A 15,216-nucleotide genomic window follows, 5' to 3' on the forward strand; every position below is an offset into this window, starting at 1 on the left:
CAAACGTTGTTTTGAGCTATAGGCAGTTGCCTGTTCATGTTTTGTATGGGGCCTGTTAGCTGATTTGTTTTCTGTTCTTTATATTGTAACCTTTTGTTTATAATCTAATATATTTCAGGTATATAAAATGGGCAGAACAGGCATTCCCCCAGGGTGGTAAGGAAAGCAATCTGTCTCCTCTTCTGGAGAGGGTGGTCAAGATCTTCCATCAGGAGAAGCGCTATTATGATGATTTGCGCTACCTGAACATCTGCCTCAAGTTTGTAAGTATGAAATGTATTAGTTTACATATGACAATATAAAGACTGAGGGGGTAAATATGAGATCACAACGCAGGAAGTTATTGGAAGATGGTATTAATGTGTTACAAAACCCATAACAGTTAAATCAGTCTGTATATGCAGTAAAGCATGCTTGCTGCACTTACTGTGGAACCTAAGGGGTTAATCCTCCGCACTGTGTAAAAATACTGTTTGATCCGGTATGCACAGATCCTCCCTTCCTTCCACTGTCCCCTGATAATTTCCTGATAACACAGAGCCTATGGAGTCAGGTTGCACATGCTCAGTTTGGTGTGTATTGCTAGAGGGTTTTTTTTTTTCCTTGAGAGGGTGCATGTGATCAGCACAGGGCCAATCAGCACTGTCCAGACAGAGGGTCCAGGCTCTTGCAGTCTCATAGGACAGTTGGAAAACTACTTCTACAAACTTTAACTAGTGCTTGGCTGGACAATGAGAGAAGTCACAAGACTGCTTTAACTGCTTATGAGAAAATGTATTTAGCAGTTTATATTTACTAAAATAGTTGCATCCCCATGTTCTGTGTACTGTGGGAGACCAGATATAGTGAATGCAGGGTCCTGGGTTTAGTAACACTTCAAAATGCATTTGGTGTTTGTATTTTTTTTGTTACAAACATACCAGTCTTCAAGTGTAACACTTGACGATAGTTTATTACCTTTCACAGATCATAGTATGCCTTCTGACAATGGCCTCATCTGGCATATTTTATTTAGACATCATGCTGAGTCAGTATGTACTAAATGCATTAATGTCCTACAATAGATTAAATAATTATTTAAATCCAGATTAAATGCATGCTGACCATTAGTCAAGCTTCCAGGGTCCAACACTTGTTTACAGTAATGATACTGCTGAAGTGTAAGTACTTTGTAATGTCTGAAACTACTTGTGTTTGGTCTTTAAATCAGTCCTATGTTCCTACATTCCTGACTTGGGCTGTACACAGGACTTTGGCTTCTCTTCAAATCCTCAGCCCTGCACTACCATTATTCCAAGGTCAGAGCCTTGTAGTGTGTGTGTGTGTGTGTGTGTGTGTATGTATCTCACCTTTCTGTTAACTTTTTTTGTATTTCTTTCTGTGATCCCATTGAGCAGATTATTTTTCAAATACTGTCATTTCATTGTGACACCCATACTAGAAATGCAAGGTTCAATTATAACCAAAAAGGCTTGGACAGTAATGGAATCATTGTCAGAAGTCTAGCTCTTTCTCGCTCTACTGAAAATGTACTTTGGCACATTGACGGATTTCTTTCTGATCTGTGCATTGGTCCCACATGGATGCACAGTCGGGGATGCGCTTTGAGGTCCATGCAACCACCCGCCTGTCATTGATTTAAATGGGCTGCCAAAACATCTGTGCATCTTGCACGGGTGAAGATGGCCCTTCGCATGGATATACAGATCAGTACGCCCATGTGAATGAGGCATAAATCCATTTATTGAATGCCAAATTATCAGCATGGACGTCAGCCTTAAGATTTATTGAGCTGACCTTTTCTGCAATGTGATCATAATTCTTTTTTTGTTTTTTTTGTATTTTTTGTTAGGCTAATTGTTGCACAGAGCCTGCAGATTTGTACAGCTACTTACACAGCCAAGGAATTGGAGTTCTACATGCACAGCTGTACATTTCCTGGGCAGACGAATATGAAGCCAAAGGCAATTTCAAGAAAGCAGATTCTGTGTTCCAAGATGGCATTCATCGCAGGGCTAAACCTCTGGATAAACTGGAGGCCAGTCACAGGTAAGGAACTGAAAAGTAAAGAACTTTCTATTTTGGTGAGATTTCCCTTTTATATCCTTTCCAGAGACACAACAGGACCTGAGTGAAAATCTCTCTAGAGTGAGAGACAATTCCCACATACGTCACTGAAACAGGTGTCCCCCATGGGAAAATTTCCGCACCTCCCTGTTCTGTTGACATCCATCGCATTTTGGATTTCCCTTTACTTTCTATCCCAGTGAAAATGGTCACCAGAATAAATAGGAACAGCAAAAAAGACTTTAAAGAGATTTTTAGTAGCCTGATTATTATTGTACATTTTCTTTAACTGTCCTTATAGGTAGAACAATGGAATGTAGCATAAATGTCATGTGTTCAATTAATCGAGTTTAACCGGCTCATGCAGATACACTGCTGCACAATGGCTCTCCTGGGTGAAATCCCGTATGGGTACGTCCTTCCCTTTTTCGGCCGCCAGAGGGCGCGTGCCCGCCACTTGGCGTTCATGATCGCCGCCGGCCATGCGCGATCGCGTGCACGAGCCCAAGCACGGGGATTTGTGTGTAAACGCACAAATCCCTGTGCTGTCAGAGAGGAGACATGTCGTTTGTTCCTACTAAGCAGGAACAGCGATATGTCTCCTCTCCTACTCAGTCCTATCCCCATACATTTAGAACACACATTTAACCCCTTGATCGCCCCCTAGTGTTAACCCCCATTACATTCAGTGACATTTACACAGTAATCAGTGCATTTTTATAGCACTGATCGCTGTATAAATGTCAGTGGTCCCAAAAATGTGTCAAAAGTGTCTGATCTGTCTGTCACAATGTCGCAGTACCGTTATAAATCACAGATTGCCGTCATTGCTAGTACAAAAAAAAAAATGCCATAAATCTTTCCCATAGTTTGTAGACACTATAATTTTTGCACAAACAAATCAATATACGATTATTGCGATTTTATTTATTTTTACCAAAAATATATAGAAGAATATATATTGGCCTAATCTGATGAATTATAGTGAAAAGTAAAATATATTGTTTGTGTTTTTTTTTTTTTTTTTTTCCTCTTTCTTTTTTTTTTTTTTTTTTTGTTAGCACAAAAAATAAAAACTGCAGGGGTGATCAAATACCACCAAAAGAAAGCTCTATTTGTGGGGAAAAAGGATGCAAATTTTGTTTGGGTACAGCATTGCATGACTGTGCAATTGTCAGTTAAAGCGTTGCAGTGCCAAATTGTAAAAAGTGCTCTGGTCAGGAAGGGGGTAAAATCTTCCGGGGCTGAAGTGGTTAAAAAAACAATGACTACACGGTTATTTGTATAAAGTACCCAGCCAGTAAGAGAAGAGGCAATGTACTACCAGTGGCCTGTTAGTTAAAAACCCTGCCGCTTAGCTGGTCCACAGCCCCTGCATGTATTCCTCATTTTCCAGTGTGTGTGGAATACCTGCCCCTATTTCACACTGTGGTTTCTCTTGCTGATTTGTATGTTGCCACAGGATGTACATGCTAGCTGGAGGAACCGCTGTGTGCGGCTTAGGTTTTTGCAAGAATTTTGGGTGCCAGAATGTTCCACAAGGAGGGAAGTTTTTAGACTAGAAGACAAATCCCTCTCACATTTAAGAATAAGCCAATATTTCAGGGAAAATAAAATGTTTTGTCCATTCAGAGACAATTTTCTTCTAATGCAGATGAATTGTTCTTTCACGACACTATTAACTAAGAAAGATGGTGCCAGTTTTTTTTTTTTTTTTTTTTGCATATGTACCCATTTCTGTCAATGGCTTTGACATAAGACTTTGTATGTAGCTCACCATCCTTTACACAAATAATAATATCGTTTTTATTGAGCCGTGCAATAGGTATTCATCGATTTTATATCATACCTATTCTATATAAACAAAATGTTCTCAATATACCTTCTCCAGTGTATTAAGCAGATTTAGTTCACGTTGCTACATCCTTCTGCTTAATATAATAGTCATTCCCTAATCAAAAATAATTGTGGGACATTGCAAATGTAAGACCGTCTCTAAAAGAAAATCAGCCTGTATACTAATCCTCTGATTCATGTAACAATCCTACAAGCTCAAATCTCATAAGAAGAACACAATCCTCTTTGTGTCTCACCTTAATAACTAATCGGTACACTGTAAAATTTGTCAGCTTTGTGTATGTCTTAAAGGGGCAAGCCCAGAGGGAAGGGGAACTAAACTCTTGAAGCTGTGGACTAGTGTTGCCAGTTGTCACCCTGCAGGTAATCTTTTCCTCTTTTACTTACTTGCCGTGTCTCTGGGTGGAGGGGCCATGTTGGTAGATGCAGGGCTTTGCTTCCTCATGTCAGAGCCTCCAGCAATGAGAACAGTAGTGACATCGCCAAGTTTAACTCCCCAATTTCTCTGAGTCTAGCAGTCAGACAGCAATGCTTAAGTTTCACACTGCAGCTATACAGTTATAAGGTTGGAGACACAGATCTATCACACACATGTAGGAAGAGCATTCACAGGCAAACAGAGCGCACCATGCAGCTGGAAGCTGTTCCTTCTTCCCTTTTTTTTTTCTTTATTTATTACAGCAGCTCTCCTACATTTGTGATGTGACACAGAGCGGATGGCAAGGCATGCTTGGGACTCTGTGTGACCTGGAAAAGGAAGGTGACTTGTTCCTTTGGTGCAATGGGACAAGGTAGCTGAAGCAATACACAGACATAGGGGAATCAATCAGCTATCGCTACAAACTGCAGCTACAACATTTGAGCCCATCATTACAGGGCAAACAAATTACAGGAAATATGACTACACTAATAAGTTAAAAGTGTACACTACCTTTAAAAACAAAACCTGTAACAGGTGCATACTGTAGTTGGCACCTCAAGGTGCCTAAATGTCTAGTTTGCTACTTAATACTGCCCTGTGAACCCAGAAAAGCATTGCACATTCATTAAGACACACAGCAGTATCTGTGGTGGCTGGCTCTGATCCACCCACCCTTGCTTTCCCTGCCTCACACTTGATTAGGCTGCCTGTGATATTGAATATTAAAAACTGCATGACAGCAGCTGGAGTCTTCAGATACAGTAGGCGAGTATCTGTTAGATATGTTTAATAAGGACACAGATTTAGTTTAGTACTTGGGAGTAATTTAGTAACTGGGGGTACCTCTTTTGCCAGGTAAGTACCCTTAGTGCTGGGAGTAACCTTATTACCTTGGAATACCTTTTTAGTAACTGGGGGTGTCTATAGGGCCTGGGAGTACCCTTAGTCCCGAGAGTGTGGTAGGGAGAGCTGGAAGTAGTTTAGGATATCAATAGCAAGCTTTTTCTTATTATCCCCAATAGAATAGCGGGTAAAATGTCCAACAAGATCTGTGATGCCAAACGGTGTACATCCTGCTCCATGTATGCGTTCCTTGATTTGCTAATCGAGGGCGAATACTGTGTGCGACACGTGAGTGAGTTGTTTCTTTGGAAGCCCAGATCCTGGAGAATCAGGTGGCAACACTGAGAAGAATTCGCAACCTGGAAATGAGCTTGGACATTACCCAGCAGGTGCTGGCAGGGGTCAGTGAAGAGGAGGTTGGAGAAATGGAGGCCCAGGAGCCAGAGGTAGGTAGCTGGGTGACAACTAGAAGGTGGGTTATGGGGTAGAGTGCTAGGGAGGCCAGTCCTGAGCTGGTACACCCCAACAAATATGCCAAGTTGTATGATGCTGGGGATATAAGCTCAGGGGTGGCAGTGCTCGAGCAGGCGCCATCCCCTAGCTGCCAGGGGAGTGATGGCTCCAGTATGGAGGTGGGCAGAGATGCAGGTAAGGCTAGACAAGTGCTGGTAGTGGGGGACTCAATTATTAGGAGAACAGAGAGCAATCTGCCAGAAAGACCATGGTCACCGAACAGTATGTTTACCGGGCGATCGGGTTTGGCACATCGCGAATTGGGTGGACAGATTTTTAGGCGGGGCTGGGGAGGACCCAGAGGTCATGGTACACGTTGGCACCAATAACAAAGTGAGAAGAAGGTGGAAAGTCCTAAAAAAATGATTTCAGGGACTTGAGGAATAGATGGAGGAAAAGGACCCCCAAGGTAGTTTTCTCTGAAATACTACCTGTACCTCGAGCCACACCAGAGAGGCAGCAGGAGCTTAGGGAACTGAACAAGTGGCTGAGGAATTGGTGTAGGAAAGAGGGGTTTGGGTTCCTGGAGAACTGGGCTGACTTCTCAATCAGTTACCGTCTCTTTTGTAAGGACGGGCTGCACCTTAATGGGGATGGTACAGCCCTACTGGAAAGAAAGATGGCCACTAAGTTGGAGGGGCTTTTAAACTAGGTATTGGGGGAGAGTCAGAGGAAGCAATAGCCGGCAGCGAGCAAAGGACAGAGGGTAATAGTGGAGTCAGCAGGGATAATACAGCTGTAATTTCTAATCCTGGGGTGAATGCAAGGACAATTTGGAAACAAAGCCTGAGGAAAACTAAGGGGAAGTTAATATGCACCCATACAACGATAAGGGGAAGTTACACAAATGCTATGAGACTAGCTAACAAAATGGAGGAACTGGAGCTGCTATTACATGAGGAGGACATAGACTTTATTTGAATAAGTGGGGTGCCCTAGGGTTCTGTCTTGGGTCAATTCTATTCAGTTTATTCATAAATGATATAGAGGATGGAATAAATAGCTCAATCTCAGTTTTTGCAGACGACACAAAATTAAGCAGGGCAATAACTTCACATCAGGTTATAGACATTTTACAGAAAGACCTGAACAAAATAATGGAGTGGGCAAATACATGGCAAATGATGTTAAATGTGGAGAAATGTAAAGTAATGCACTCGGGCGCAAAAAACATAAATGTAAACTACTCACTAGGGGGAGAACCGCTGGGGAAATCAAGGATGGAGAAAGATCTGGGGGTCGTAGTAGATGACAGATTGAGCAATAGCATGCAATGTCAAGCTGCAGCTACCAAAGCCGGCAGAATATTAGCAGGCATAAAAAAAAGGGGTGTACTCCAGGGATAAAACTATAATCCTGCCACTTTATAAAACTGGAGTCTGGAGTATTCTGTGCAGTTCTGGTCACCAGTCCTCAGAAGGGATGTGCTGGAACTGGAGAAAGTCCAAAGAAGGGCACCAAAACTAATAAGGGGATTGGAGGATCTCAATTATGAGGAACGACTGCAAACACTAAATGAAATATATTCTCGTTGGAGAAATGACGCTTGAGAGGAGATATGATGGCGATTTTACAAATACCTCAATGGTGATCCCAGCATAGGAAAAAAAATATTCTGCCTCAAGGGACACGGGGCCACACAATGAGATTGGAGAAGCGGTTTAACCTCAAACTGCGCAGGGGGTTTTTCACTGTCCGGGCAATAAGAATGTGGAACACTCTTCCACAATTGGTAATAGCTTCGGGGAGTATGGATATTTTTAAGAGGCTCTTGGATGTGTATCTTAAAGAACACAACATGCAGGGATATGGGAAATTAATTATAGACACTAACACACGGTCACCTACACAGGTTGAACTGGATGGACTATTGTCTTTATTCAATCTTGCTTACTGTGAAGTATTTATAATTACTTGGCAGTTAAAGTGATATATTTCAAGGGTTTTTTTTTTCCTAAAATAACAATGTTATACTTGCTGCAGTGGTTTTGCACAGAGCACCCCTGATCCTCCTCTTCTCGGGTCCCCCGCTGATGCTTCTGTCCCCCTCCCCCGGACCAGTGCCCCCAATAGTAAGCCGCCTGTCCCACTATATGCGTCCATAATACACATAGAGCTGTGGCTTGGCTTGCCCCCACTCTCTCCTCATTGGCCCACTGGCTGTGATTGCCACCCGCTACTGTGTTGCAGGCAATGAGGAGAGAGAGACCCAGAAAAGCCGAGGCTCCCATTCATGTCACTTGATCGAGAGGGGACTCGGGTGCCTACTGGGAGGCTGTGGGAAGAGCAGCACACAGAAGGTTTTTTACCTTCATGCATAGAATGCATGAAGATAAACCTTCAGCCTTTCTAACTACTTTACTTTAAGTACATCATTCTTATTTATTTCACATATACAGATAGTGTTGCTCACAGCAATTTAATTTAAGAACTTTAATCTTTTAAATTTGTGCTGCAGTAGTCTTTAATAAACTTCCGAAAGTGTTTTCCTCATAATGTCCTTGCAGGCAGTTCCAGGCCCGGGTTTCTCGTCAAGTGTTGCAAAGTCTTGCTGATGAAGATATTGAGGAGCCTGAATCCTCAGAACCTCAGCGCAGCTCTCTGTTGGATTTAAAAGCCAGAGGGAAAAATAAAGCAAGAGCTCCAGTGAGCAGAGTGGGAGATGCCATAAAACGTAAGTCGTTGTTCAGAAAACTGTTTTTCTCTTTGTACTGCAATTGTTTGTTTGTATTACATACTAGTAGTTTTTTTTTTTCTTTTTCTGTAAAGAACTCCACCAAATTTTATTTTCTGTTGGGATACCTGACTAGCTCTTTTGAAACTTACTCCATGCCCTTGTTACATTTGTAGCACTCTGATGTTTAGGCAGGGTTGCTAGTAAATTTACCTGCCAGGTATAGTCGCCTTGGCCAATTGATAGGGGATCAATTGATTCCACCCTAAATCTGGAATTGCTGCACTTCTCTCTTGTGTCACTAGATGGCCGGGTATCTGGTGGCATTGAATAAAACAAGGGCATTGCAAGGACAGATTAGGAATAAATGGGGTATCTCAGCCAATGGGCAGGGATTTTCTCGGGTCCCTTGGCCTGCTGGGAGAGTCTATTTATTTGGATGAGCTCAGGTGGTCGGAGTTCTGTGCCACCTGGACGGATGTCTGGGTGGACGTGTGTTGTGCTGCCCCAGCTTGCAGTCCAACCAGAAGTGACGGTTCTGCTGACTGGAGAGCCTGTTGTGGTCGGAGGTAGAGGGGAAGCTGTCGCCACTAAGGAGCAAGTACCAGAGCAGCATTCTCGCCAACCGGGGACGGTGAAGAATTGGGAAACTTTAGCAGGTGTCAAGCCAGGGACCCAGCCAGCGGAGGTGATGCTTGCAGAGCTGTTTTGTGTGCCAAGCCAGGGACCGAGCAAGCCAGTGGGGTGTCTGATGGCAATGTTCATACCTCACTTAAATTATGATACATAAAATAAGTGATTAAAACCTTTTGTCTATATAAGAATCAACCAATGCGGTTGCAGCTATTACGGATAGGATTAAAAACGAATGATAACTGTGCGAAAAGAATAAAAATCAAATTTATTTATGCAGAAAAGAAATGTTAGAATAATCAGATATTACCAAATATAACATAGTAATGTTACAAATAATGGACATACAAATGCTATCAGTGTATTAAGGCAAATCCTAGGACAGAAAAAGTTAGATAAAAGAAAAGAGAAATAAGATAATATGGATATGTTACACAGACAGATCTTACGTGACCATGCTTTGTCTTCCATGAGGCTAATGCCGTGTACACACGGTCGGACTTTTTGACAGGTCTGCTCCGACGGACGCCGGTGGACAATCCGATTGTGTGTGGGCTTCACCGAACCTTCAGCGGACTTTTCCAGTTGCAAATCTGACGGACTTTAGATTTGGAACTTGCTTCAAATCTTTACGTCGTAACTCCGCCGGACCCAGAAATCCGTTTGTCTGTATGCTAGTCCGACGGACAAAAACCGACACTAGGGCAGCTATTGGCTACTGGCTATCAACTTCCTTATTTTAGTCCGGTGTACGTCATCACGTACGAATCCGTCGGACTTTGGTGTGATCATGTGTAGGCAAGTCCATTCGTTAGAAAGTCCGTCGAAAGTATGCTGGAAAGTCTGTCAGACCCGTCCGGTCGAAAAGTCCGACCGTGTGTACGCGGCATAAGAGAGGGCATCAATGGGAGCTTTGATTTTTATGTTCCCTCTCTACCCATCCCCACCAATCGCACAAATGGACTCCTTTTAATTGGTTCAGAGTTGCATCAAATTCTGATTGGCTGTACCTGAAGCCTAGTTGGCCATCATGCTTCTCACATAAGCATTAGACTCTTCAGTGCCTCTCTGTCTACCATGTTTATGGTTGTTAGGTAAGCAACCCTCTTTGATCCTAGCATAACCAGTTCTGTTGATATGGCTATCTCTATAAACAATAGGGTAACTTGGTTATCACCTGACTATTACAGACATCAAATGGCTTTTGAGAAACCGGAAAAAGAAGTCTTGTGAGCCGGGCCCATATCTCATAATATCATAAAATATATTATGTACATCTTCCTGTGAAAATTTTTTTTTTTTTTTTTATATATAAACGCAATGTAACACAATGGTTCCCTTGATATAAAGATGAAGCTCAATATTTCCACATCAGGTGACGCTTGAGGAGTATGTTGGATGCCAATCTAGGGACCCAGCAGGGAAGGGGGGGTGGATGTGTTACGCTTGAGAAAGATACTGAAAGAGAAGGTTGGAAGATCTCAGGAGATCCAGTAGAAGTGGATCAGCAAATCTAGTGAGAGACTGGGAGCTCAGTTGAGTGAAGATCTACAATAGGAGATGGTATTGGAAGTGTAAGAGTTAATTGTAACCTTTGTTAGAAACTGTTCAAGATTATTGCCATAGGAGACGGCATGTTTACACATGCAGATGTGGTGTCCGGCTGGGGGCATTTCCCTGCATGGCTGTCTACCTATAGAAGTCTCAGAATCTGCCAATTAACATTGCAACTGCTAAAGGGTGTTCTGGCCCTAAACCCTCCCACAGTTCTGTTTAAGAGACAAAAAATCTCTTTACATTCAAGAAGTGTCTGGCGCCCATGAAGCTACCTTGCATTACACCAACCATGCCTCATAACCCACTCTACATAGGATGTCAGCTATCCCTAACTCAGGAGGTTCTGTAACCACTTACCGACCACCCGCTGTCGTCATACGTTGGCTGTTTACAGAGTTGTTATTGTTATGGTAGCAGCTAGCTACCATAACCCCGGTATCCTCTTCTTCAGCGGGCGGACTGCTTTCAGATAAAAGTGGTCTCTGCGGCGGATTCGCCGGAAGATCACTTTTATGGGCGGCGGGAGAGGCCCCCCCCGCCACTCTTCGGTGTTACTGGAGCCGTCGGTAGCGGCGGAGACGATCGGATCCTTCTCCCTGTTGGGTATGGAGATGAGTGAGGGGAAGATGGCCCCCACCTGTCTCCATACCATTGCAGGGCGGAAGCGGGCGTCAAAGTGTCACTTCCGCCCTAGCTCTTAAAGCAACATTTTATTTTTTATTTTTTTATTGCATTTTAGTGTAAATATGAGATCTGAGGTCTTTTTGAACCCAGATCTCATATTTAAGAGGTCCTGTCGTGCTTTTTTTTTTTCTATTACAAGGGATGTTTACATTTCTTGTATTAGGGATTAAAGTGACACTTTTTTTTTTTTAAAGAACAGTGCAAATTATTAAAAATAAAAAGGCAAAATTTAAATAAGAAAAATTTTTTTAAGCGTGCCCCGTCCCGCTGCGCTCGCATGCAGAAGCGAACACATACGTGAGTAGCGTCCGCTGCTGAAAAAGGTGTTCAAACCACACGTGAGGTATCGCTGCGATCGTTAGAACGAGAGCAATAATTCTAGCCCTAGACCTCCTCTAACTCAAAACATGCAACCTGTAGATATTTTTAAACATCGCATATGGAGATTTTTAAGGGTAAAAGTTTGTCGCCATTCCATGAGCGGGCGCAACTTTAAAGCGTGACATGTTGGGTGTTAATTTACTCGGCGTAACATCATCTTTCACAATATAAAAAAAATGCTATGAGGGGCAGACATAGAAGAGGAGGAGACAAGATCCCCAGTGGAGGAGGTTCAAGGCTGCTCTGTACAATACCATTGCACAGAGGTGAGTATAACATATTTATTATTTTAATAAAAATAAAAATTGCCTTAACAAATGCTTTAAGCTGATTTTACCATAACTAAATAATTGTCATTTACCTATTACTGTTAACATGCTATCTTGCCTTGAAAATGCTTGTTTCACTCTCATTGGAAATAAATAGGACTTCAGGTGGCCTTAAAGCATTATATGATGGAGGAAGTTCCCAGATTACAGTGTGTTTTTTTTATTTTTTTTATTTTAGGCTCTAGCCAGAGTTTTAGTGCACCGATGGCTCCCCCGCAACAAATCCCCAGCCGGACACGTTTTGCTGTGTTTGATGAAAGTTCAAGAATTCCTGTCCCTAAAAGTCAGCCAACGCTTGCTGCTCAACCCTGGGCAGCGTTGCCTCCATCACGGGCCAAAGAAAATGAACAAAAAGCAGGGACCTGGAACTCTGGCCGGGTAAGAAGAAAAAGCAGGTCTAAAAAGACAACGAAACATCTAGCATCAGATATTTTTGATGTTATTCATTACTTCTCACAAAGATATCAGGTCTACCCAAGGCAATGCTTTCATCTGATTTTATCTCCAGAACAGAGCCATCTTTGTTTAGGCATCATGCAGGGTAAGCAATTTGACTGGATTGGGATGATGGCTTGGAGATAACACAGTAGTGATTTGCAGGTTGCCATAGTTAATTGAATTCTGATTGGTTGCCATGAAGCATTTCACTTCGCAATTACTGTTTACTATATCGGCTACAGTAGTTTGTATTTGGTTCCATATTGTGAAGTTTTGCATACTTTGCTTTCCAAGCTCTGATTTTACACATGACTAAAAAGTGCAAAAGCTTTAAGGCAAGTGGATAAATTACATTTGGAGTTTGGATGTTATGGGTAACATGGTTTAATGTATTCTGATTACCTTCGTAATCACAATCTGCATTTTTTTAAATTTTATTTATTTTATTTTATTGCGCAAGACCTATGCCATGAACAGAAATAAGGATAAAATCTTTATACTTGCTGTTTTCTTTGAACTTTCAGTTACGTTTTTATATGATTGTTTTGTTTCAGCCTCGCAGCACCCATCAGAGTTCCGGCCATGACTCAACTCCATGTCTTCCCAGCTTCACACCCTATGTGGATGAACTGGCAGAGCAGCAGACAGTGTAAGATTTATTCAGGCATTATTTACAACTTTTCAGATAAGTACACTACCTAAAGTATATCATCGTTTCTGTGGAATTCTCCTTGTAAAGAAGGAAGTTGGAATAATGTTCAGACAATGAAAGAACAACAGTTTATAGTGTCCATAATGATCTGTCTGTTTGTGTTGTACACGATAACCTGCCCTAATCTCAGCTTCATTTTCTAAACTGCAGTCAAACATTAGCAGCAGTTATAGGCAGCACAGGTAATGACTGTTACAAAGTTTTAACCATGAGACTATTGTTCAACAACTTGGTAGACTTAATACTTTCTTTTCAGCTTATGTACATCTGTTATACGTTGCTTTTATAATTTACCGCTAATATAGATGGATCTGTGTTGGTGGAATTATGTATGTTGTGAAACACCTTGTGATTAAAACAAACCTACATTTTACCTGTTCAGAGCAAAGCAACAGGTTTGCTATAATCTCCCCATAGCTAGCAGAACATGCATATCATTTATTACTTCCTCCAGTGACTTGTAACTTGCATCTGGTTTTTCTTCAATTCCCAGTGGATGAACAGCAGGGGAGCAAAAGGGAAATATGTGCCTATGATGGCCTGGGTAAAAGTTAGTCTGTTATGCCCTTTGTGAACAAAGCACTGATTTAATTTACGGCGGCATTAAACACAAAAACAAAAAATGTAATCTTGCATCTTACCAATTCTTAGATGCGGTAGCTGCGCTACTTTCCTTTTTTAGGCTTTTTGCCCCCCCGCCCTTTTCATCTGTTGATTTGGCCAGTAAGTCAGTTATTTACCTTTGTTTGACGGACCGAGCTGTCCAGCAAGAGTCAATGTTAGAATGATGAGACAAACCATTTATCATGGAGAGTGGTGCTTACAATGATCAGATTATATATAACTATGAAAAACTTTTATTCCAAAAGAAAAAAAAAAAGTGTTAACTGGGGATCAGCTTTAAATTGTTAGTCGCATCCATCCAATTCTGTTAGTGCAATCTAGTCTAGTTTCATATGGACTATGCTGCTGTTCAGGGGTATATTAACAGGTGTTACTGGCCAGATGACGAGGTGGAAAAAAGCCTACATTTTTTTTTTTTTTAAATGGAATGTGGCTGGAACACATAACAAATATACTGTATGTAGTGGGGGGTGTCTTAAATTTTAGCTGCAAAAGTTGAAATACAGTTTAATTTATCACTTATCTTTGTACTTCAAAAGTAAAAATTTGTGAACTTGGGCTCCATTTACTAAAGCAGATTGCATGAGGTATTTAGGTGTCCGGACACATTTTCCTCAAATATCGCATGCAGTCCTGAAACTGTCAGTTCACTTTATAGGTTTGTGGCATTTACTCCTAACTCTGAAAACGTTCGGTAAATGCCACATGAAAAGGTGTTAAACAAAATTCACAGAAGGAAATGATTAAACGTGTGCTGTAATTGGGGAGTGGTCCAGACATTCAGTATTTAAGGAATGTAATTTTTTTGTTTAGTAGACTCTGCCTATTTGGAGCAGTTCTCTCAACAGTAATACATATGAACCTAAATATGGAAATCATTGGGAGCTTTACTTAAAGAGACCCCCTGACATGCCACATTTTGGCATGTCGTTTTTGGGGGGGGCGCGAGACCCTCTTTTTAGAGGGTCCCAGCTCCCACTTCCTCCCGACGCACGGCGGCACTGGAAGGGAGATCACCTCTCCCCTCTCCCTCTCGGCAATCATCTGGGACACGTTACAGGTCAGATGATTGCCCGGCCAGTCTTGGCGCGCGGCTCGCGCATGCGCAGTGGGTGCCCAGCTGTGCGCCCACAGTTACAATTCCGGCGCTGCAGAGAGGAGGGGGAGATGAGTGGGGCTTCGTTCCCCCGCATTGCTGGACCCTGGGACAGGTAAGTGTCCGATTTATTAAAAGTCAGCAGCTGCAGTATTTGTAGCTGCTGACGTTTAATTTTCTTGTTTTAAGCGGAATTCCTCTTTAAAGTATAACTAAAGGTAAAACTTTTTTTTTTTTTTTTCAGCTTTGGATAGAGTAGAGGTGGATTAGTACACCTGTCAGGTTTTTATTGTCTGTGCCCCCATTAGGGAGATTCACCCTTTTCTATTTGTTCTGTTTACCATTATCATTGAAAGTGAAATTAAAAGAAAATCACAAATTTTGGGT

The 15,216-nt window shown here is 42.0% G+C and overlaps 1 protein-coding gene across 1 annotated transcript in view; it reads left to right on the forward strand.

Moving 5' to 3' along the window:
- BUB1B (BUB1 mitotic checkpoint serine/threonine kinase B) overlaps positions 1-15,216 on the forward strand; it is a 108,807-nt gene that overhangs the window by 24,219 nt on the left and 69,372 nt on the right. The window contains 5 exon segments of the mRNA XM_073610189.1: positions 119-263; positions 1,853-2,049; positions 8,209-8,375; positions 12,138-12,337; positions 12,952-13,046. Coding sequence (XP_073466290.1) covers positions 119-263; positions 1,853-2,049; positions 8,209-8,375; positions 12,138-12,337; positions 12,952-13,046 — 804 coding nt within the window.

This window comes from Aquarana catesbeiana, linkage group LG13 (assembly GCF_042186555.1).
Source record: "Aquarana catesbeiana isolate 2022-GZ linkage group LG13, ASM4218655v1, whole genome shotgun sequence".
In the NCBI taxonomy this organism is placed as follows: domain Eukaryota; kingdom Metazoa; phylum Chordata; class Amphibia; order Anura; family Ranidae; genus Aquarana; species Aquarana catesbeiana.